General features: G+C 41.8%; 2 protein-coding genes across 5 annotated transcripts; one reads left to right on the top strand and one right to left on the bottom strand.

The window, feature by feature from the left end:
- Nucleotides 1-458: 458 nt before the first annotated feature.
- tpm4a (tropomyosin 4a) lies at nucleotides 459-22,567 on the top strand. Of its 4 annotated transcripts, none has more exons than XM_041935609.1 (9): nucleotides 459-763; nucleotides 2,674-2,799; nucleotides 16,896-17,029; nucleotides 17,220-17,337; nucleotides 17,476-17,546; nucleotides 17,634-17,709; nucleotides 18,909-18,971; nucleotides 19,376-19,445; nucleotides 20,227-21,120. In XM_041935609.1, exons 1-9 carry the CDS (start codon nucleotides 650-652, stop codon nucleotides 20,307-20,309), a joined length of 855 nt encoding a protein of 284 aa, XP_041791543.1. In that variant the 5' UTR covers nucleotides 459-649; the 3' UTR covers nucleotides 20,310-21,120. The 4 variants fall into 4 exon arrangements, with proteins under 4 accessions (XP_041791543.1, XP_041791541.1, XP_041791544.1 ...); XM_041935607.1 differs by lacking the exon at nucleotides 20,227-21,120 and adding an exon at nucleotides 21,140-22,567 and having other exon boundaries at nucleotides 460-763; XM_041935610.1 differs by lacking the exons at nucleotides 459-763; nucleotides 2,674-2,799 and adding an exon at nucleotides 7,430-8,001 and having other exon boundaries at nucleotides 20,227-21,113.
- LOC121605620 (40S ribosomal protein S27-like) lies at nucleotides 21,757-23,980 on the bottom strand. The gene is made up of 4 exons (XM_041935612.1): nucleotides 23,845-23,980; nucleotides 23,283-23,388; nucleotides 23,075-23,185; nucleotides 21,757-22,971 (listed from the first exon to the last, which is right to left on the bottom strand). The coding sequence occupies exons 1-4, from the start codon at nucleotides 23,848-23,850 to the stop codon at nucleotides 22,943-22,945; spliced, it is 252 nt and encodes an 83-aa protein (XP_041791546.1). The 5' UTR covers nucleotides 23,851-23,980; the 3' UTR covers nucleotides 21,757-22,942.
- Nucleotides 23,981-24,180: the final 200 nt, after the last annotated feature.

Raw genomic sequence — 24,180 nt, 5'->3', positions numbered from 1 at the left:
ACTCTCATCCTCTAATATACATACTCTTAATAGCTCTAAGTGTGAGATGTTGTGTGCCAGCCGAACTCGTTGTCCACTGACAGGAGGTTAAATGTGGAAACAGGACCTGCGCTTCTCTCTCTCCCGTCTGATCTCTCTGAAAACACAACAACCCAAATAAGGAGATCAGCCACGTTTGAAGAGTGAGTGAACAGAGTGGAGAAGCCAGACCTTGGATAGGTGGTTTGATAGGGTGGAGTATGTGTCTGAGAGAGCGATAGTCTGGGAGTCAGGATGAAGTGGACGCAGAGTGGTGAGTGAAGGAGCAATGGATGGAGAGGATGGAGTGACAGGATGAAAAGAAGGAGGGAGGGGTGAGAACATGGGAGGACGAGGAGGGGGTGATCAGAGACTGGAGGCAGGTTCTGTTGCTGTTTAAATAACTACCCATATAGGGCTCAAGTCTCCATCTCTGTTCACAACTCTGTCTGTCTCCTTCCTCCTTTCTCTCCCTTTCTGTCTCTCTCTTTCTCCATTTCTCTGCAGCTTTGTTGGACTCCAGCTCTCTTCAGTAACGCCAGACCGAATCTCCAACATCTCACCACAACGGGAAACTTTTGAAGCAGCATTTTCACATCTCAGAGAGAGGAAATCCAACCAAACAGCCACCATGGAGGCCATCAAGAAGAAGATGCAGATGCTGAAACTGGACAAGGAGAACGCCATTGACCGGGCAGAGCAGGCAGAGACGGACAAGAAGGCAGCGGAGGACAAATGCAAGCAGGTGGGAATGAGAGAGAGAGACAGAGGTGATGATGATGATGGTGATGATGAAGACAGTGTCAGAGTGTGTCCAGAATCAGAAAGAATACAGAAATGCTGTTTTTGATCAGATAAGAAACAGGGAAATAAAAAAGTATCATTGAATTCATGGATTAAGACAACTGGCAAACAAACAGGACAAAAACAGCCAAGGAACAATTTGAAACCTGGAGAAAATTCATTATTTGTTCATTTATTATTTACTATTTACAATTATTTGCTATTAACGTGCTGGAGGACAAAACCTTTTTTTTTTTTTTTCAAATTAATGCTGCAGGAAGAAATCCAGACCCAGCACAAGGCATACTTAAGATTTTCCTTTAAGGCTTTTCTCTTTATCCAGCTCTTAAGCTAATCAGAACATTGATACATACCAGACATACCTTTAAGGAATCAGTCTGTAAACACTTTCCACATTTATTTATACAACATCCCTCACAGATAATTTACTGCCTCACTGTGCCGTATCACAGCTAGAACAAGTTTTGAGGGATTTTTTATTTTTTTTATAGCCATCGCTCAGAGACTTAAATTCAACAAATGTTTGTGACGGTATGTGAAGCACAAACACCAGCCACTCCTTAAAAGGCCAGGCAACACTCTCGGGATAAGTCCTTGAAACTATATAGTCTCAGCTTTGTGTTAAGTAATCGTGTAGTTACTTTCAGTTCAAGCTAAAACTCACCATCTAAAAAGAAGGATGAATCCAGGCCTCTCAAAATGTAAACGTCAACTTTTGATCATCGCAGTTGGTTGCATCCCGTGTTAACACCACCTATAAACACCACAGAGGACACATACTTCAGGAAAAGTGGGAGCTGAATGAAGCAACAATGGGTCAGTGCTAATGCTACAGTGAGGCTCAAAGAAGGAGAACTCATCAAACCCTCTCAAGGTGGTTTTAGTCACTTCAGGTGAGGAGACCACACAGGATCAGGATTTGGTCTTTGGGGAGGAAAAAGTGGTTATGTCCCTCCCTCCAGAACCAGTTTGAAAAGGGTTAATGGTTAATGGGTATCTATCTATCTATCTGTCATAAGCCTAACCGACAGGTGTATCCAACACCAGGGCCAACGCACACACACACACACACACACACACACACACACACATAATAAGCATGCAAATAGACACATATAGATACACAAATGGGAGATTAAACAAACACACGAACACACACACACACACACACATTAGGCCCATGGTCCCTGGCGTCTGTGTGTTGTCACTGATAACAGCTGTATTTTTAAACGCCAGGAGAGAATGACCGTGTGGAATTCAGAGGGATTATCAGGAGTACTTCATGGGCTCAGAAGGGAACGCTGATTAGGGGGAACATTTAACCTTGTGTATGTGCGTGTGCATGTGTGTGCGCGCGTGTGTGCGTGCACGTGTGTGTGTGCTTGAGAGAGAGAGGATTAGGCTCTGAATACCAGGGTTCATATCATGAGAGACCCCAAACATCATAAACACAATTAGACTCCCAAATCAGCCACTGCTGCTTTGCCATTCATCTGAATTCAAACACATTGGTTTAACAATGTCCCATCAGACTGAATCGTTGTTGAAGTGCAATACATACACACTTAAAATAACAGATGTCATCTATCACCTTACTCATACCTGCAGGGATAACTTGTTGAAAGTTTTGAGGGTAAAAGTAATCAGAACAGAACAGAAGAAAACAGAACATGATAGAAAAAAATGGGCTTCTACTCCCTTAGTGGAGCTAGCAGTAAGAAGGGCAGCACTGAAAAGAACCTTTTCATAAAAACAGTGGGCAAAGGGCCGGGTAAAAAGACAGAATTTGGAAAAGAGGACACTGACCAGAGACAATATAGTAAACTGAACTAACAGTCTTTCCTGTTGTAGCTGGAGGAGGAGCTGGTGGACCTCCAGAAGAAGATGAAACAGACGGAGGATGAACTGGACAAATTCTCTGAGGGCCTGAAAGATGCTCAGGAGAAACTGGAACTGTCTGAGAAGAAAGCTGCAGATGTGAGTGAAGGGTCACACACTCTGTACATACTGTACATATGCACACACACGGGGGTCTGGGTCAACTGAGGTTCACTTCACTATCTTATACAGGAATAATAGTGCAGCACTGTGTCCTTAGCAAGATTAGCAAGAATATTGACAAGAGGCTTCTGCTCTTGCCGTTAATTACTTGCCTTTTCTTCCGCCTCTGACACACACTCATGTTACCATGGCACTACTGAAAACTTGAGCCCATTATTCCACAGCTGGACTGTTTCTAAGCCAGCACCAGCTGTGGGTTTACTTTGATCCACAGTGAATGGTTTGGAGCACTTCAGAGACTGTTACATTCCTGTGCAGCCACTCCTGAAAGATGAACACACGGATAAACTGTAACCCCCTAACCCACACACACACACACACACACACACACACACTCACACGCACACTTTCCATCTCAAATACTCTATTTGTACAATGTTGAGGTACTTTACTTTACTTGAGTGTTTTCATAGTTGTTCTCCACTGCATTTCAGAGAGAGATATTATACTTTCTACTCCACTACAATTATCTGAAAGTTACTAGCTACTTCAAAGTATTTTTTTTTTCATATAAAACGTGACAAGCTTGTGAAATATGATGCATTGTTATAGATTAATGGTACATAATGAAGTTAAATCAGCTCCAACTCCATCAGAAACAACAGGAAATGCTACTTAAGCATTAATCCACCAATAACATAATACATAATAACAGTCACATGAGCCATTATAATGCTTAACTAGCACATTTACTTTTGATACTTAAAGTATATTTAGCTTTTAAAACTTGTTTACTTTAAGTTAAAAGAGTACTCTACTGACTTAGCATTACACTGCTTTAACATTAAATTACTCAGGACGAACAATTATCTAAAAAGGATTAAAACTGATGAACCAGAAACAAAGGTATTATCTTTTTTATTTCATGCATTCTTCTTCCTTGTCAAAACCTGGCACCTACATTACCCAAAATGCAATTCGACCTTAGTCATAGATTCAGTTGTGTTATGCTAGTGCTAATGTAGCCTTGAGCTTTAGCCTCAAGCAGAGATTTCAGACATCTAGTAAGTTCCCTTCTTTCTATTTCCACAGCCACACTTTTTTTTCAAGCTTGTAGTTTTCTGCCTCAAGTGACATAACTTGAGGCAATTTATCAGATTTTGTGCTACTCCCTCTGACGGCACAAAATGCTTGAAACAGTACAGTGGAGTTCCCCTTTAAGTAAACTGTTTTATAACTTTTTAATGCAGGACTTGTATTTGTAATAGAGTATTTTTACACCTTAGTATTGCTAATCTTACTTTAATGAAAGATCTGAATACTGAGGAATTCTACATGAATCTTATACAACATAACCCTCTTATAACAGGATGACTGTGTCCCCTATCAGACCCAAATTAACTTGAGTTTGTGAGAGTATTTTTGTATACAAAAATAATGATTTAAGTAAATGTAGCGGAACATTGGAAAAGGCTGTTGTTCTGTAGCTAATCAGCTGCAATCTGGGAAAAAAGATCATATTCAAGGTTGTTGGCAACACCGCAAACCACAGCGCTGCATATCTGTCAGCGGTGGTTTCTCCAGCATTTTAGTGCATGTGTGCACAGCCTTGTGTGTTTACTTGTGTGTGTGTGAAAGAGAGAGAGAGAGAGAGTGAGAGAGAGAGAGAGAAAGAGGAACGCAAATCTAAGCAAAGTCCATATTAGGGAATCAATTATGTTCACGATAACGCTAAAATACTGATCATACCAATTTAATTAATACAGCTAAAAAGCCAATCATTCCAATACCATTACTGAGCAAACTGTGCAACAAGAAGCGTCATGAAAACAGAAGCCCTTCCAGCTTACCAAGATGTGGTATTGTTTGAGCCTTGTGGAGGATATCCCAAGGAAATGCAGTGTTGTACTACACACAAAGAGAAGGGAAGTGTCTGACAAACAGACAGAGAGACCGAGGCAGAGACACACTGGATTATCCTCACGCAGTGATTAAATAAACTCTGAACAGTTCTGAGAAGCCTCACGTGTAAAGTGGGTCAAGTGGGCCCCTGGAAAAAGTAGTGGCTGAAGTTGTGGTTTGAGCCTGGGGCTTCTACTCCTGGTTGTACGTGGAAGGAGAATTCGAGCAATGCAAGTTTACTTTGAAGTAAATGTGCACTGTAATATATTTACAGTTTAATCCTATAAACTGACACCAACATTTCCAGCTAGCGAAGCTCCATAAATTCCCCTCTGCCACTTATTAGAGGCAGCAGTCAAGTCATTATACCTATGAATTCGCATAGAGAGCCTGACCTGACTTGGGAACCTTGAGGGGGCTGGGAAAAGCTGAACAGTAAGCCCAAGACCCCCAACAGGCAAGCAGTTTTGATTCATAAAAAATAGTCCCTGCATCAGTGACTAGAATTGCTGATATTTAGGTCATCACAGTTCAGCATCAGCTCAAGCAACCAGTGGGGGAGTCAAAGAGGGGTGGGGCAGCATGGGGTCTTACTGCAGGTATTGATAACACTGTTCACAACAACAACAGTTACTGTTTTAGGGGGAAGCTTGAATGTGGGGGCGGCTGGGCAGAGAAAGCAGAGAGCAGGCAGGGGGGCTGTGGTATGTCAGGAATGCAGCTAAGGCAAACAGAAAGCCCCACACTCCTGTGTCTAATGAAATCAATGCTTTCAGCTTTTCCGGTGCAAGGGGCAAATCAGACAGAGAGGCCCAATCAACAGACGAGACTGATTGCGAGAGATCTTTCTCCTCCACGGCGAGTTCGAGCTGAACTTGAACCGAGCCGAGATCTGCTGGTCGGCTCGCTTGTCCAGCCGCCGCGTTTGCTCGCAGGCTGAGTGTATGAATGGGAGGCTGAGAGGGTAAACACAGGCAGGGCTGGCAGGCAGAGGAACATGAAAGATGCAGCAGAAATCTGACTCACAGCCACACAATGAACATCATATGAGCAGGCAGGTGGTGGATGATGTTTGTTTGCTTACTCCTTCAAGACAAATGCTCACACAGTTTCACAAGAATACAAAGATTTATGACGCATATTTGATGCTCTTGTTTGAAGTTCACTAAACAGATTTCCTGTGAGCTAAGAGGTCCATAAATAGCAGGGCAATGAAAGAATGTCAATCATGAATATCAGGATCAATACTTTATGGCCTGGAAGGCATGCCATCATCTGACAATATATTTCTAATATATGAAATCATACACAATTGTTTATGTTTATTCTACTAGTTTGGAGATAAAAGAAAATACAGACAATATTTTTAGCATTTCTGATAATTATTTAATAGTTTGTGCAGCTGGAAACCTCTTCAGCTCTCCCTTCCTTTCAAAAGCATGAAGCACAGATAATTATTGTGTGTTTTTCAGAAGCTTGATTTTAAAATATTAACTTTACATCAACAATGCCTAATACTGCCTGGCTGAACTTAAGTGTGGGCTGTAACATGGTGCACAGGGCATCTAGTGGAATGTAATGGTGCAGCCATAAACTTTGGTTTTAACGTTTCACCAAATGTGAGCCTCACATGAGATTATAATACATCATATCATTAAATGACAATAAAGTGATGCTATCAGTACCAATACTGATGTTTGAAATCTGAAACATGAACCTAATATATTAGCAGATAGTTGCTTTTTATATAAACACAAAACAAGCATTTTCTACAAGGATTCATTCAATTTGATTATTAAAGAACAAAGATTTCTATGAATCAGTGTCTTGCTACTTATTAACCAACATGTACGCTGTCACCAGTATATCTGTTATAAGCTAATATATTGGTTATTATCTTAGCACTGACTCTGATCAACTTGTGACTCTTTTTGCTCAATGCGATGCTAAATTGTGACCCCTTGTCACAGGTTGTGTGTATCCGTCAGCAGTTTAACGATGAAGTGATGTTCCCATCTGTTTAATTGTAAAGGCTTTTTGACTCTGTGGTCTAGTAATTCCCAAGAAAAAAGTGAAGAATTGAAAAAAATATGTATAGTGCATGTTGCACCTCAGATACAGATGCACGGATCCAACTTCTCTCCAAATACTGATTTTGATAATAATTCAGGGTATGAGTACAGATCCAATACCAGTGTAATACTTCACAGCCTCAAACTCATTTGAATAATTTTTATGTAAGGTCTGCAGTCCACCATGAATGAATTAATTTAACTATAAGAGGAAATACTATCTGCTTCATATCATCAGTATTGGTTCTGTTATTGATCTGGTGTATTGTGGCCAGTGATACAGCTTTAATGAAATGCTGGAAGTTGTTTCATCATACAAGTACACGTCATATATGATGTTACCATGCAGGATGGAGACTTCAGGCTCTAAACTTAAAGTGTGTAAAGTGGAAAGTTCAGTGAAATCAAATCAAGTTCGTTCGGAGTGTGTGTGTGTGGCTTCTAAAACTAAGGGCACTGCGCCTTTCCAGTAACTGAAAGTAATTCACGCTGCCTCTTCCCTTTTCTTCTCAAACGTTTCTTAGCAGTGATCGCATCGGTCACACGGGTTTTCACACGCGCACGCACGCACGCACGCGCACGCACGCCCCGCCCTCTCTGACCTCATCGTCCCCATCGTCTCTCTCCTCCTCCTCCTCCGGCACAGTCTGGCGCTCTCCGCTCTCCTCACCGCGCAGCTTTTCCAATCTTCCTCCGCAAACCCAAAGCGTCCGGACCAACACAGCTACATTCCCGAGGACAACTTTCTACACAGCCCATGAACTTCTCATTCCTACAGACCAGAAGGAACCTTCGGAGATCACCTGGACTCTGTGACTTCCTGGTTATATAACTTTTGTTGCACTTGAACGACTCCTTTAATTCCAAAGACTTTGGCCCCGGACGGACATTGATTATTTTCCTTCCAAATCAACGATCAGTCGTTTTTCTTCTTGTAATATTATTCTGAATAGACCAAGCAAGCAGGAGGCACTAGTCTACTTTTTTTTTCTTTTTTTGCACAACCCAGAAACAGTCTTAACTGTTTTTTTTTCTACGCGTAGTCTTAAATTAAGCAACGAAACACTCAACAATGGCAGGTGTTAACTCTCTGGATGCTGTGAAGAGGAAGATTCAGTTTTTGCAGCAGCAGGCCGACGACGCAGAGGATCGGGCTCAGATCCTGCAGAGAGAGCTGGACAGTGAACGGGAGCTCCGAGAGAAAGTGAGACAATCAAATCCTCTCTGTCCTCTCTCTCTCTCTTTCTGTTATAACCCCTTGTTTTACCGCTGCGCTCTGCTATCACACTGTCAGACTCATGAAATGGAGCTTTACAGGCTTTAAAATAAGTTCATGTCATTGATTCATTCGCGGGCGTGATGGTGGTGCCACAATGCAAGGCGTTGGTCCTCAATGAAAAAAGTTTGGATTCCTGCAGGTCTGTGCGCATGCTCAGTGCTGTCTGACTTGCAGGCCGCTGTGAAACTACTGTGAGTAATGTGGACCACGTAGACAGCAATGAATCTATTGCGCAAAACTGAATGAATCTATTAGACAGATCAGATTACTTCTTATGAATACAAAGCATTTAAATAATGATTTATATTATTATTGTCACTATGCATTAATGAGGTTGTAGCAGCTTTCAGAGCTGCCAGCATTTAGATGACAGGGATGTTTTTTGTGGCTCTCCAGGGAAATTCACTTTCACACTCTTAATGACTTGCTCAGTGACACTTCAGCAGGGTGGATGTGTGCCAGCAGCAGCTGTCTGGATGAATGCCTAACCATCATTCCACCCAGCCTCCACTGATGATAGGAAAATAAAGGGCATCCACTTCAAAGTATGCCTACTCTGTTATTAGGGATTCAAAGGAAAAGTGGGAAAGATGTGCCATTTTCAGCTACAGTTGAAGCTATTACTCGCTTAATTGATTAGTCAATCAGCATTAAATGAATCAGCAACCATCCTGATCTTTCATTAATCTTAAGGTTCACTGGTTCCAGCTTCCCAGATGCGACAATGTGATAATAAACTGAATATTCTGGGGTTTTGGACTGTTAGTCTGACAAAATAAGAGCTTTGAAGATGTCACTTTGGGCTTGGGGAACTTGTGATGGGCATTTTTTGCAGTTTGCTGACTTTCTACGGACGAAACTGCTAATCGGTAGATTAATCAATAATGAGAAAAGCCATTAATTGCAGCCTTATTTTCAAGACTTTCATGTGTTTACATTTCCACACACAGTGTGAGCAGCAGTTGCGCAACCTTGGCTGTAATTAGCACAAGTGATCGTTGAAGTTACACAAATGTCTTGTTTCTCAAACTAGATGCGTGAGTGTGTTGAAAGCCACTCGTCTGATTTTTTGTGAGTGTTTGCCCAGCTGTGTCACCTGCCTGTCTCTTGACTTGTCTCTTGGCATACACGGTGCTGTATCTTCATGCAGGGCAGGTAGGGATCGGTGAAAAAAAATGCTGAGCAGCACAGTTAGGTAACAGTCTTGACTTGTTTCACGTGCTGCTTTATGACATACGGTGCCATATCTTTTGCATAGGAGCTGGTTAATGACAGGACAAGTAGAAAGACTGAAGGAGAGTGGGCGGGGAAGGTGTGTCTGTAAAGATATGGGAGCTGGGAGGATGAAAGGAGCTGGCCTGCTGTAGGACTTACCCCTTTGTTACAGACTGCCTATTAGGTAACAGGGCACCTTTTTAATTTGACAATTGGGCGTCTGCTCAGCTTGTGGATAATTATTCTGATACGGACTTATTCTATATGTTGCACTGAATATTGACATCAGTGACGTTAGTCATTGTGATTTTAACGTAATTTTATCTGTTTGCTGCTACATGACTGGCACAGACAAACTGCTCTGACGTCACCAATAAGTATTACAGTGTTGTGATTGTTTTTTGTGGATGCTGTCTGCTCCTCTTCGCTCAAGTAATGGCCCATAAGTGTTTGTTTTGTTCAGTGAAATCTTTATGTCCGACCTGCAGGCATTCACTAAATCCAAAACATTTAAGTGGATATAAAAAGTGGATGGATGAATTATATAATATTTCTGGTGGTGCTTATTCATTTTCCATGACACACCTCCTATTAATTAAACTCGGCTACGGAGTGTTTCCTGTCACACGTAATGCGACAGGTATGAGTACAGTAACTGTTTCAGAGCCAAAAGTTGTGACAGAGTTTGTAGTCAAACATTAACTTTTTGAAGGATAACATGCATCTGAACTTGGCTGATGTATTGAAATTTGTATTTTAGAGATACTGAATCACAAATGGTCACACTGAACTTCAATTCCCCCATTATCCATTTGTAAGCAGTATACAAACAGTAACAAATGTATCTAACACTTTTTAATGTAGTTGTAAGCAGATATAAAAACATTTTTGGGCATTATTTTCAAAAATTAATTATAACTTTTCGTATAAAGAAATATTTTTCATAGGTACAGCTATGCCACTTAAAAACACCTTATATCTGCTTACAACTACATTATAATGTGTGTAAACAACGGATCAAATGTGCTTGTGCTGCTTATGAATGTTAAACGGGTTGAAATTGAGGATACGTTACATTTCTGGACAGATTCGTCCATTTCATCCCCGTCAGCCTTGATCAGACAGAGCAGTGCGTTTGTGTGGCGGAGCTGGTGTGGTCCCATATGTGAATAATTAGGGCAACCTGGAGTTATTCCTTGGCACAAAAACTCTTTCATCGGAGCACGGGGAGATCAAAACAGGAACCTCGCTGAGTGTGTTAGGGTAATGAATCACCGTTTGAAAATGTGGAGGCATCAGAAAAAATGCTTGGCCACATCTCTCACCAAAAAAAAAAAGAAAGTAATTGCTTTGTGTTATTTCTGGTGCAGTTTTGATGCCTCTGGAGACGTTACTCAACCGCTCAATAATGCTTTAAGGCTCTGTCAGATTACAGAGACATGACGTAGTCCTGAAACACTCATTTGACTTGCTTAGATGTGTTTTATGTACGGCTGTTATTCTCAATGAGCTGTTGATTTTTCATAGTTTTTCACAGCAGTCACACCTGCTGCTTGAAGGTTCAGAGTTGAGAGTCAGGCCAAAAATCAACATTTGTGCATTATTCATGACCCTGAGAGCTGTGTGAGCAATAAAGATGAACCAGATCGCAATTTTTGTGATAGAACTCTTTACTCTTTATGATGTTTCTGAGACTAAATAATTAATTTGTTTCTTACAAATCAATCAAATGATCCAAAACGACAAAAAAGACACAACAAGCATCAAATTAAAGCATCTGTTCCCTTTTTTGAAAGTTTTTGTAGCTTTGTTAAGCACATTGTCATCAGACGACATACCGTTGCCTTGGTGATAATTGGTGTTTCCTTTCAAAGAATGCAGAAATACAGTTTGTGGCATAGTCATCCGTGCCTAAACCAAGATAAAGGGGAAGTGGGGCAAGGACAGAACAATTCATTGATATATTATTGCATATTGTTCAGTCCTAAGTGGGACTCAAACCTCCAGTGTTGGGAAGCAGGTCATTCTCCCACCCACACCCCCCTCAGCTGCCCTTCCCAGGATGTCGTCTGCCGACTCTGGTCCAGCACTTCCTGTGCTTCTACTCCCAACACTTCCTGTCCCTGAGCTCCAGCCCTGATCAACGGGAAGATTAGTGTGTGTGGGGGACTGGCTGTACACAAGTTAATGTAGATTCCAGTTAGTGGGATAAAACTTTAGCGAAAGTTTAATGCTTAAAAACATCTTAAATGGCCACATCAGCCCATGTCAGTTTACTTAAAGTTAGGTTTCTTGCAGCGATGAGGGTTGGCTATTGATTTCAGACTATCTGTGTCTAAATATAGAATTGCCTGTATCTTCTGTACCATAATGACATTTACGTTGGATTTGGTAGACACATTAAAGTTGTCTCTAACATACATGACCACCATGCGCATTTTGCACCACTTAGATCTCAGATAATTGCAGGAAGTCATTTAGAAATAATCCTTATTAACTTCCCTCAGCTCATCAGTTTGTCACACTGAACCAGGGGTATCGTCTGTTTGCCGCCTGCCGTGGTCAGTGGGTTTGAAGGTTTTCTGTCCAGCCTCGTGCAGTCTCCAGCAGATTCTGTGGAAAGAATTACTTCCTGGTTTGACTGTTTTCTTTGGACTTTCTCCCTGGGAATAGCTCAACTTTCCAAATATAACTGCCACATGTTGATTTTTTTGGCAGTGTTGGCATTCTGGGGAAAACTCCCATGTTAGTGGTTTGTAGCTTAGCTGATTATGTAGGCCAAGGTTGCGGGTTCCAGTCCAGGCATGGAGTAGAATATATTTGTACAGTCTGAGCTAGCAAAGCTAAATTTGCTATAATGTCATTAAGTAGCATTTAGAGAGGGGAAATGATAGTATATTATGCAGCATTTATAGCATAAAATACTGTTTGAATCAATTCAAATCCACATTATGCTAGTCTTTTCATTTAAGGATGCAGGCGAGGTTCAGTGAGGTTTGGCTGCTGTCTTTGTCAAAGGAGGATCTCTGCATCTATTAGCATGTCAGTGCTAGTGGTACTGCACAGTGGAAGGGATATTCATATAAACAGCTTTATTGCTAGAGCAAACTGCTGTTAGGATTGTTAGTAGCTGAATCATCTGCTCTCTGTTCAGAGACCACACAATTAAAGAGCTATTCTGTTTTCCAAAAATGTAATTTAAATTTCTGTAAATTCCAACAAAACCAAGAAAAACAACTGTCTGAATCCTGTAAAGTCCCCTAAATAGTTTGCTTCAAAGTATATTTATGGATTCCTGAAGGGCCTTTTGCAAATGGCTTGCAATTCTTCTTGTTAGGATTAGACACTTCAGCATTATGCGGCAGAGAAACACTCAAGCCAGCTCAAGGTCTGTGTGAAAGTCTGAAACATACTGTAGAAAAATGTTGGAGAGAGCTCATTGTGATGCTTGTCTGGACGTTAAATGACCTTCTTTTACATATCATACCTCCTGACAGGCTGGGTTCTTCTGTATGCAGCTGTCTTTGCATGCCAGATCTTTATGGGAAAAGATTACACACTCACAGGAGCACATTCACATGGCGAGAAGCGAGCAGTAGAGTCAGGAATAACTTCCCCTGAAACCCAGCAGCATTGTGCAGCTCATTAGCCCACTGCCCTGGAATCAGCCAATAATTAGATTCCTCTTTCACTTGTCCTTGATCCTGGCTCTAATACACGTAATACACTCAGGTATTTCTTAAGTCACTCCCAGTAGAACTGTGCTGTATCTTCAGGTCAGGCTGAAGACTGTTTACCAAGTAGAGGCCAATGGACAATATAGAGTCAACCAGTGACAGAGAGGTGAATGGAAAAGCATGCAAGAGTCCTGTATTCCTACATACTGCTGAGAGCAGCCAGGCAACACTGGCAGCTAAATTAATAGTACGCTAACTGCTGTCTTGCTGAGCTGTAGATGAGACAATTGATACCACTCCCATGTCTTAGCATAAAGACTGGAAAAGGGGGGGGGGGGGGGGGGCAGCTAGCCTTGCTCTGTCCAAAAGTAACCAAATCTGACTACCAGCTCATGGTTTTATGGGCTCTTGTCGTCACTGTGCAGTTGACTCTGGGAGGTGACTGCACCCGGGCAAGAAATAGTCCAGCACACAGCCCTGTTTAAAACCGCAAAACATCCATTTTCCAGTCCAGTTTTTATGTGGATTCAAAAGACAGAGCCAGGCTAGCTGTTTCCCTCCGTTTTCAGTCTTTGTGCTAAGCTAAACGGCTGATGAGTGTAGCGTTGTATTGATCTTCTCATCTAACTCTCTGCAAAGTGCATCTTGAAGAATGCAACTAATGCAATTCAGGCTGATTGCCCTTCAGCAAGGTGCTAACTGGTCCAGGGAAGCTGTTAGGTAGTCAGAAAGCACTGGTGTCACATATTAAGCTACCTTGATGACCGAGCAGTTGCTTGTCATCCAGTATCTAACATATGTATGCATGCGTGTGTGCTCACTGCCACAATCTTCCTGATACTCCACCACAAACATTCTCCATAGTTTGTTTTACCATATAAGGCGGTGTGCGTCCCTGGCAGCCAAAGAATGCAAAGTGGGTGCTAAAGGAAGGGGCATGGCCAGAGACAGAGAGCGCACCAGCCCTGAAAGAAAGAACAATCAAAGGGAGGAAATGAAAGGATGTTGGGCAGCTGACTTCCTGTCACTTTTGTCAAGATCCTCATTTGTAAAGTGACTTCAGTATCTGTTCTTATAGTAAAGGTTTGTTGCTCAGTTTCTCAGTTCTTGTGACCTTTATCTTAACATTGCCGACACATATGTTTGTTCGTTTTTTTTGTGCAAAAGCTCTGAATAGTTTTCAACCTGTCCTTAAAGCGTTGGTTAAATGACTTTCTCAAGCTGCAGAAGCATTTTGAACAGAGCTGTCAGGATTTACAGTGAAAGCTCTTCTCTGCTCTCTTCATGGCTGAGTAAATTAAAGGCATGAGAGTGTGTGCTGTACACACATAACATGTTTTACTTGAGACAAGGCTGTCTCTGTCTATAAGGGGATTCCCCGCCGCCGTGATTGTGAAAATCCGATGACAGATAACAAACCAAGTTGCACATATTCGATTGTGAGCGTAGATATACTACCAGCGCAGTGTGTAGCATTGCTAAGAGACTGGTTTTTGTGTTTGTGTGTAGCTTGACAACAAACATTAAACTGGGCAGGAAGCTAGACGGTTGCTAGCAGGTGATTATGTTTGTTTGAGAGAGGCAGAGATGGGCAGAATGAGAGTGACTCCTTGCATTTTTGCAGAGTGTGTATGTGTGTGTGTGTGTGTCTGGAAGTGCGTTACAGCATCTGATGTGCCAGTGTAGCTGACCTGAAGCTCATGAATAGCATGTTTGTTTGTGTGCAGACGGTATTCTTCACAGCGCATTGCTTCACTCAGGACGGAGGAAGTCACAATATCTGTTATTTCAGGCTCCAGTGCAATTCTGTTCACCGGTTCTCACCGGCCAGACGTGGTGTCGACAGATTCAGACCTGTGTAAAGCCTGTTGATGATGAGATTTCAAGATGCTCCGACCGATTTATGACTTTTCATTCATTCCGTGTAGGGTTAGGTTTTGCTCTACCAAGTACTGGCTGTTTTAAGACATGTCAACGCTACCTCGGCAGACATTTCCTGTCTCGTATCAGCGGCCTCCCCTGGCGGCTCTGGGTGCAGTAGGGCAGGACCTGGGAGAGGACTAGAGAGAGAAAGAGAGGTGGAAAGACTGACTGGCTGGTCAGCAGTCTAAGATGACATGTAGACGAGAGGGAGAAAATCTTAAAGAATTAGAAAAGAGGGCTGTGCCAGCCGCCAGCGAGCAGGAAACCATGCTTTCATTTCCTGAAATATTGAGGCTATGACAGAATGGAAGACTACACTGGTTGGAGGTCTATTTATTCTCAGCACAAACAGACTTAATAACTCCTTCCCACCGAGCGCTCTGAGCTCGCTCATCTTCTCTCTGCAGTGCTACCGTTCTTCCTCATTGCTAATCCTCTCTCTTTGTCTCTCTTAATGACTGTATCTAAGCGAATTCACAGCACAGTGACTCACCTCACCTGTAAACTGAAGTTCAGACACTTTGACTGTTGAACTGACTGGCAGACTGACTTCTGGACTGAATGACTAGCTAATGAGTCACTGACCTACTAACTGCTGCCCTGCGACCGAGCACAGAGTCATGTCTGTTTGTCTAAGAAATCCCCAGCTGCTTCGTTTTAGGACCGGGGAGTAAACTTGTACGAGTACCCTGGGTTTGAATGAACAGTTCAGCGTTGAAGCAGTTCAAACATACAGTTGTGTAGTGCTGTTTGACCTGCCTGGTTGTAAACTTGCATTTTAACAGTGGGCAGTGGTAACGTGTGTATGAAAACTGGCTGGTTTTCAGTTTGAAAGCGTCTCCCTAGGAGGTGGCAGTTGGATAAACTCTCTGGCCAACAGAGAGGAAATGCCTGTATGGTTGTCTGTTTGCTTTCTTTTTCCTCTCTGTGCCTTTGTTTACCAAGGGCAGATGAGAAGCAGCCCATTTGTCCACCCTACGTGGCCCAGTTTTGCATTCACAGTCACCGGAAATTGAGTTTTTGTAAAGTTTTCATTCAAAACTAAAGTCCTGTGAGCTTCAGATATTACAAAGGATTAGGCTTTCCATCCAGACTCAGCAGTTAGTAGTTGACCGTTCATTACAGGTATGCCTCACTTCTACACGAGATACTCCAAGGACCTCCAGCTGTCTCCATTTCACTTATTATTCATCAGTTTGACTCAACTATTGATTTGTGAAAGACGAGCGGCCCCAGAGAGCACGAAGACTAGATAACAGTGTCTCACTTACTCATAGTACAGATGGAAGTGAATATGTTTTAGTTGACTTGCGGTTACACTTCTTCATGTGGATTCGGGAGATTTTTGAGTGTACAGAACACGGACACAGCACTGAGTGATAGCAGAATATCTCCCTATAATCATGGTCCCATGGTTATATTCAGTTGATCGTATTTGCACTTATTTATCAGAGGTATTTTCAGAATAAGAGCCTAATAGAGGCATTGCAGCAAGTGTTTGTGCGGCACCTTCCCCCCCCAGCATGGCTGCCTTGATCTAATGGTCACAGCTTTCAGAAGAAGATGCAGAGTTTCTTTACAAACATTAAGGTTAACTTAACTATTGTTTTTGTATGATTTCTTTTAAGAAAAACACACATACTGTCGCCCACTTACATCATGGACGAAACAGAGGGTTAAAAACCTCTGTTATACAAAAAATGACAGGATCATTCAGTATTTGTGATACAGTGAAGACACTTAGAAAATACCAAGAAAATGATGATACACTCATGAATAAAAGGTCTGATTTTAAACTTTCACATGGTCTTACAAACAACTTCGCAACCATAAAAAAATAAGAAATTAAATTTGAAAAGCTGTTGAACTGTGGACTTCTGCCCTCTTTGTGCCTTTTCCTTCTCTTCCTGAGAAGAGAGAGGAGCCCAGATGAACTTGGATCATTTAAAGTTGAATGAATGAATGACTAAAATATCGCTCTTCCCCCTGTTTTTCGCCTCTCAGGCGGAGGGTGATGTAGCAGCTCTGAACCGTAGGATCCAGCTGGTGGAGGAGGAGTTGGACCGAGCCCAGGAGAGGCTGGCCACGGCACTGCAGAAACTGGAGGAGGCTGAAAAGGCCGCAGATGAGAGCGAGAGGTCAGATTGAATGCTATGAAACAAGATTCAGCCTTGATATTCTTTAGGTGAAGTTGCCTGTGTGTGTTGAACCCATTTCATTGCAACACCAAGCTTTGACAGAGTAATTTAAAGGCTTGTTTGGATGTGTGTTTGGAATCATTGATCTCTGTCCTCCTCACGCATTGTTGTGTGTGTTGTGTCCAATCAGAGGAATGAAGGTGATTGAGAACCGAGCAATGAAGGACGAGGAGAAGATGGAGATTCAGGAGATGCAGCTGAAGGAGGCTAAACACATTGCTGAGGAGGCCGACCGTAAATACGAGGAGGTGAGACCTTGACAGCAGGAACTAATTTGGGCATTAGGCATTTTTAGTCTTTAATCTAACCAACTCTTGTCTTTTGGATCCTATTGTGCTTCGAGTCCAAACATTTTCCTCCTAAAGTTTTAATGTTTTCCATCCCAGGTGGCCCGTAAACTGGTGATCCTGGAGGGAGAGCTGGAGAGAGCCGAGGAGAGGGCCGAGCTCTCGGAATGGTAAAACCAGTGAAGGCACAAAAACACGCGCGCCCTCACCCGTCGTGCTTTCATTAAAACCAAGCACATGTCGGTCTCTCTCCGCAGTAAAGCCAGTGACCTGGAGGAGGAGCTGAAAAATGTGACCAACAACCTGAAGTCCTTAGAAGCCCAGTCTGAGAAGGTGAGACTGTCATGTGGCGTTGTGTGTGACAGTGACTGGACCCTGCAACAGAAGTACAGTTACACATTTTTATGAATAGTACTTCTTTTTTTTTTTGGCCTCCTGATATGTCAGATTAGTGGAGTTTTTCCACGCTGGAAAAAGTGCAGCAGACTTTAGCAAACCTTCTTTTTTGGTCCAGAAATGTTCAAAATAAGCATTATGTGTAAGGCTAGCTACAAACTGTGAGTAAACACTGCTTGTTTACCAAGCTGGGATGCATTCAATGACTGTGATAATGTTTTGGCCTGCTGAAGGCCAACATATCTATTCAGAATACATAAGTGGTAAAATATAATTTTCCAACCATATTGACATATATTATAGCAAAGTTGACTGATGGGTTATAAAGTTGCTTCCGTTCTCTTTCACAAATACACAGTCTAAATATACACAACAGTATACACTGAACACCAGGTCTGGCTCACAGCACATACTCCTCTCCACTTCCCTGTATCCTATCATTTGGGCTGCTCTCATGGCTCAGTGGACGGTAATTTGAGTGAGTAGGGAGGGATACCACACCACCAAAGTATTGTTTCATACTACCTCCATTATAATTGTGTATCACCAGGCCTTACTTATAGCGCAACCATTTATTTTGCCCTCAGGTTGTTTAGATGAAAACCTGAACTTATCAGCAGTGCAAGACTTGAACTCCTTTGTTATGAATCTGTTTAAATGTATGTTTGCACAATAACATGTCCACCACATGACAAATTAGCCTCTGAAGCAGTGTTTTGCATATGCAGGACTACTTTTGTCTCAGTATATGTGACCCAGCAGCCAGTAAAGACCTGCAGTACAGATATCCTGTTTGCTACATTACATTCCTCCCCAGGCACAGACAGGCAGGATGACGGCGTGCCAGCCTTTACCACATGACCCCTCTGCTTCAGCAACACATGCCTTTGCTTTGTTCAGTCAGGCCTGCCGTGGCTGGCATCGCAGCAAAACCTGCTCCCACGCGAACGCATCGCCTCTTTTGTGGCACTGCCTGCCCATTTACGAATCACTTTCCAGAGGGAGTGGTGCAATGATAATCCTTGGATGGTAGAGGGTGTGTGTGATCACATTGTGTGCGTCTGAAGGTGAAAGCGTATGACTTTGTGTTCTGCCACAGATTAGGTGATCTTATTTCTCTGTGTCTCTGTCAACAGTACTCAGAAAAAGAAGACAAGTACGAGGAGGAGATCAAAGTTCTGACTGACAAACTAAAGGAGGTGAGATCCTAATCCTAGTGATCCCACAGCAAAAGGGAAGATTTCACCAAAAAGAGCTTCCTCTGATGACACTAGTGTACACTATTTATCATACACTGTTATTACAGTGAAATAAATCACCTTTGTGATACTTTAAAAAAACCACCAGAAGGGGCAGATTGATAATTGGGTCATAGACTGCAACACACAAAATGTAATCGCAGCGTCTCTCGGGTGAATCAGGCTGGGACCTTTGTTGCATGTCATCCCTCATAGGCATCTCCCTTTCATCACACACTTAACATTGGCTGGCTACTAAATTGAGGATATTAGCTCTTGAAAACCTTTAGCGTCTCGTCTTTTACGTTGAACTCACTGCATTGTAGCTTTGTTCTTACCTTGTTGCTTGCTGTGTGTGTATAAAGGCTGAAACCCGTGCAGAGTTTGCAGAGAGGACCGTGGCCAAACTGGAAAAGTCCATTGATGACCTGGAAGGTATGAGATCAGCACTGCTCGCACGGCGTGCCACTACTTTGTTTGCACCAACATAAACTTTCATTTAAACACAACATACAGGCAAAGGCAGTTAAATCAGTCACTAACATGACTGGCTTTAAATGTAGAACCAGTCATCTGGACCTGAGGATGCAGGAAACATGTTTGTAGATGATCCACAGGCAGATACTTTAGTGGAGTTTCCTGTATGTCGGGGCCTAACTCTAATCCTAATCCATCTTAATGCACAAATACATTCAGTTTGACAGAGATCCCTGAAGGAGCGTCCCATTTTGGCAACACTGGCAATATTTTCTGTGGAAAAGAAAGAATTCCCCTGCCAAATGCATGGAAACTCTTTACCTAAGACAAGCTAATGAAAGACCCTTGTTTCTGAAGGACAACTTCCCCATGTCAGCCTCGCTGCAGAGAGGACAGAATGTGCTCAGATGTTTTTAGGTCAGCATTATTTAGTTGTCAAACCACAGGCAGCTGAGTTTATAGAGTTATTGGTGCAGTTTTATGAGACATTCAGAACAGACTTAAATGCTCAAAGCTCACCCAACTAAAGAGCTGGAAGCATAATTGGCAATGCATCATTCTTTCTTCCAAGCATTTCTGCATCTTTAAAAAGCCTGACCTATTTTTATTTTTTGTCTCCTCCTTCCTCTTTCTGCTCTTCGCCTCCATCTGTCTCTCATTCTTATCCTGCTTTTGGCTTGTTTGTGTCGCCGCTGTCCTTGGCACCTGCCTGCACTTCCTGTCGACCTCTGACCTCCAGATGAATTGTATGCTCAGAAGCTGAAGTACAAGGCCATTAGTGAGGAGCTGGACCATGCCCTCAATGACATGACCTCTCTGTAGATGCTCTCTGTCTCTTTCTCTGCCTCTCACTTCCCCTTTCCTCTCTTGTGTTTTGAATGTTCGGACACTCCATCTTCTGTCTCTGGATCATAAGTGCCTTCCGCCCATCTTACTATGCAGAAAATAATTAAAAATCTTTTTCTTTCCTACTTCACAGCTTTTTGTCTCTTGATTATTCATACAAGCTGTATATAGTAGTAAAACTATACACAATTTGACGCATAACCTCAGCTATATAGTTTATATTGCCATGCAGTCTCTGATTTTGGTAACCAGAAGTTTGCTCTTGTGAAATTTGTTGTTAACGTACATTGTATGTCTAAATATCAGCAAGCTTATGCGAGACAAGGTGAGAGATTTACTCTGGTTTTGATGTGAATTAATGCAGTTCCCCTTTGACCCTTTAAAACACTCTTTTGGTTGTTAGCCTAACTTATTTTTGATGCCATCTGAAATAATATATTCATGTGTGTCATTGAAGTGTGCACACATAAGAATGCTATTTACACAAGGTAGCATCTAATACAAGGAATGACCCCACATTGTAGCACGCTAGAAAGTCCCTCCTGGAATGTATTAACAGTCTTCAGACAGAAAATAGCAGTCAGCAGTTTTTGCTTGAAAGGCACAGTGTGGTTGATTTTTTTGCATGATGCACAACGTAACCAAAATAATTATATGCAAAACATCTGTTCGGTGAAACAGTGCTCTGAGCTGTTTTGCAAGGGATGCTGTTTGACAAACCTATAAAGGAGAATATGTCAGCATGACACGAGCAGTATTATTTGCTGATTTAGGCCTCACCATGTCACTTCTCTTCTTCTCTCCAGAGAAATTATCACATGCCAAAGAGGAGAATCTGGGCATGCATCAAGTCCTGGACCAGACCCTGCTGGAACTGAACAGCTTATAAACAAGCAGAGAGGAAACTGGAGAGGATGAGATCGTCGTGTAACATTCCTTCAATGTTCGACTCCATTCCACATTTCGAGCTGTAAAATCTTTATTCCCCGTGTGAAGGGGGATTAACTTAATGCTTGTCCCTTGATTTTTTTTTTTTTTTTTGCTAAGGCACAAATTTGTTTCTTTTATTTTTTTAAGATGGGAAGTAATTTTAACCACGTCATTTTATTTTGCTTTTTGAATCTCCAGCTGTGATTGCAGAAATTCTCCCCAGATATGATTTTTGACCACTTATTTAGAAAGAACTGGCAATTAATACACCCAAAGAAACCTCGGATTTGGTCACTGAACCACTTAAACTGGCTCAGCTTTACATTTTATGTGCACATACATTAAGTCTCTGTCTCATTATTTTAATACATATGCTCGATATGGCATTGGGTTTCCTTCAGTGTAGGTTAGAGTGGCTCTGAAGTGCCACCCAGTGGTGATATGAAGTTAGTTTAGTTTTTCAGATCATGCTGTACCTCCCTAAGAGGCTACACTTCAACAGACGTTGGACTTACTGTATGTGTGCCTGTCTTTACAGTATCCTCCTAAATCAGTTGGTGTTAAAACAGTGTGATGGTTAAATGGACAGGTGACCTTATGGAAAACTCTCTTTGATAAAATAACAGGTCAAAGCACATGCTGCTCAGTCACGGAAGGCTTCTTTATGTTTAATTCAAAAGCAACACTCTTCTGCCAATCCCCAATTTCCTCGAGGCGTCCATGTTTAAAATGCACGGAATATTTATGTGCATAAAATTTTTCTACTCTTTTTGGCGTGGGAATCTGTGCAGAACCTGGGAGCTGTGCATGTACAGTATCTAGCACTTGCATGCATATCTAAGAAGTACTACCTTCCCCTAAGCTTGACCTGACCATCAACATATTCTGCATCATTGCCAACAATATGCCGTAATGTAGCCAATATTAACTAGATTTACAATATATTGTATTACATGAGCGAGCTAAACCCCAAACCACTGGAAGCTCAGTCAAGTTTTATCAACCATGGATACTTATTGTATATAGTAGAATAATGTTAGGTATGTGAGAAATTGTATTGCTTTGATTTTTTTTTTTTTGTTTCATTTACACCACTTCTTTTTGCCAGGGGAACTCTCAAGACCAAAGAACACACATAACAGACAAGAAATTCTTCAATTGTTTTATTTTTGTTTGTGATGGTCGTCATGGTGTCATCTCATGCCAGGGCTACAGAAAGCACCTCACACATGATCGAGACCATTTTGAAATATTTCATTCACCACCACCCCCTCTATGTCAACCTAATAAATGTTTTACAGAAATCACGACTCATTGGACTTTTTGTGCATTTTGATGACTACAAAACGTTTTACTTACTCAATATTAAGTGCTTCAACATACCGATCTGATACACATAAAATTCTATGTGAGCATACAAAATTATCTGCATGTGCATGATTTGAGCTTATCTTCCATTCCATTCCATTCCATTAACTTCCATTGCACCTCTCCTGCTCTGTCCTATGAAACCCCAGAGGGAAGATGAAATTTCACTCCACATTATTAAGAAACTGGACAGATAGGGGGAATGTGTCCACTAAGGATTTTCCACATTTAAAATAACAGAGTGTGAGACTCTGATTTATTTTCCATGGTCCATTGTGCTGCATCTTGTGGGTGCTGAGGCAGATTCCTGCTCAGGTATATTTTCTTCTGAAGGCACAGCCTAGACAGACACAACATTAAACATTTCAACATGTGATCACAGGAAAGCCAGGAAGAACGATACAGTTGAAATTTTGAAAAACAAACAAAAGCAGTTTTCTCACCTGCAGTTAATCTGCATTTGCCCCCTTGCGGTTGGCAGAGGACCACTGAGCAGCCTGCACAGGGCACCACTGTCTGGGCATGACTGAAGACTGTGGTGATTCTGTAGCAGCCTGCGGGAGAATTTAAAGATATATTAAGCACATAACTACTAATAAAAAAAATCTACATTAGAACATTAGTGAGGAAAATGTGTGAAGCTGTCCTTACCCACGCATTTAACATCCATGAAGTAGGAGTTTGGACTCTGCACCAGCCTCTTCTTCTTGTGTCTCGTCCTCTCCTTTGTAAAACTGGGGTACATCAGATCCTTAGCCTGTTGCAACCAGACCAGAGCATGATTTCATTCGTTATTTCATAAAATTTTAATTAACGTTTTATGTTATTATTATTTTTATTTATTTCACTTATTCATCGAATGACTTGGCGATGGTCGTTTCATGTTTTGGTTATACTCTAATGCCCCCTACAGTCTGATGAATGAATTTCTACAAGTACACAGACATGTCCAGGCAAGCCCAGGCATCACTCTTTATAGTTAAAGCTCTACCTGCACACTGACTGCAGATGATGATTTATTAACATGTTTAGACATATTCACATCCCATGGATCATCCGATGAATAAATCTTTCTTACTCTGTTTCATATAATGTTATGTTTATAAATTGATAACAGAGTATCGGAGGACCTTTCTGTCAATCACAGCTGTTCTATGCTCTGACATTTCTAACCAGCAAAAAAAAGAATCGCAATAAAAATATTTTCACTTACAGACATTTTTGCTCAAATCGCTCGGGTTTCTCGTCCAATCCAAAAAAGATGGAAATTGATGTTAAGATCACGCGCGTCTCTCCCAGTAGAAGCAACTATGGCTACTTTGTTGCTGTTTCAATGAACGTTTATTATACCACAGTACCACAAGAGACGGAGCAGGCGGGGTCGTTCTCTGAAGGGGAGGCGCAACAGAGGTTTACTGGATGAACTGGTCCATGATGGGTTCATAAGAATGCTACTTTCCTTTTATAAACTGTACAAAACAAGAGTAAAAACAACCATGAATAGATAGTTACTGAACTTTTCAATTGTACAGGAGTGTTTCAACTAGAC

This window comes from Chelmon rostratus, chromosome 4 (genome assembly GCF_017976325.1).
Source record: "Chelmon rostratus isolate fCheRos1 chromosome 4, fCheRos1.pri, whole genome shotgun sequence".
NCBI lineage: Eukaryota > Metazoa > Chordata > Actinopteri > Chaetodontiformes > Chaetodontidae > Chelmon > Chelmon rostratus.
Note: the sequence above shows the minus strand (reverse complement) of the source record. Positions and strands in the feature narration are given on the sequence as shown.

Excerpts from the sequence above, each read along its gene's own strand:
- LOC121605620 (XM_041935612.1), bottom strand. Across the intron at positions 23,186-23,282 it reads CATGGATGTTAAATGCGTGG|GCTGCTACAGAATCACCACA; the intron begins GTAAGGACAGCT and ends ATTCTCCCGCAG. Across the intron at positions 22,972-23,074 it reads CAAATGCAGATTAACTGCAG|GCTGTGCCTTCAGAAGAAAA; the intron begins GTGAGAAAACTG and ends GTGTCTGTCTAG.
- tpm4a (XM_041935607.1), top strand. The coding sequence starts at position 650 with ATGGAGGCCATCAAGAAGAAGATGCAGATGCTGAAACTGGACAAGGAG. Across the intron at positions 2,800-16,895 it reads CTGAGAAGAAAGCTGCAGAT|GCGGAGGGTGATGTAGCAGC; the intron begins GTGAGTGAAGGG and ends TTCGCCTCTCAG. Across the intron at positions 17,547-17,633 it reads AGGGCCGAGCTCTCGGAATG|TAAAGCCAGTGACCTGGAGG; the intron begins GTAAAACCAGTG and ends CTCTCTCCGCAG.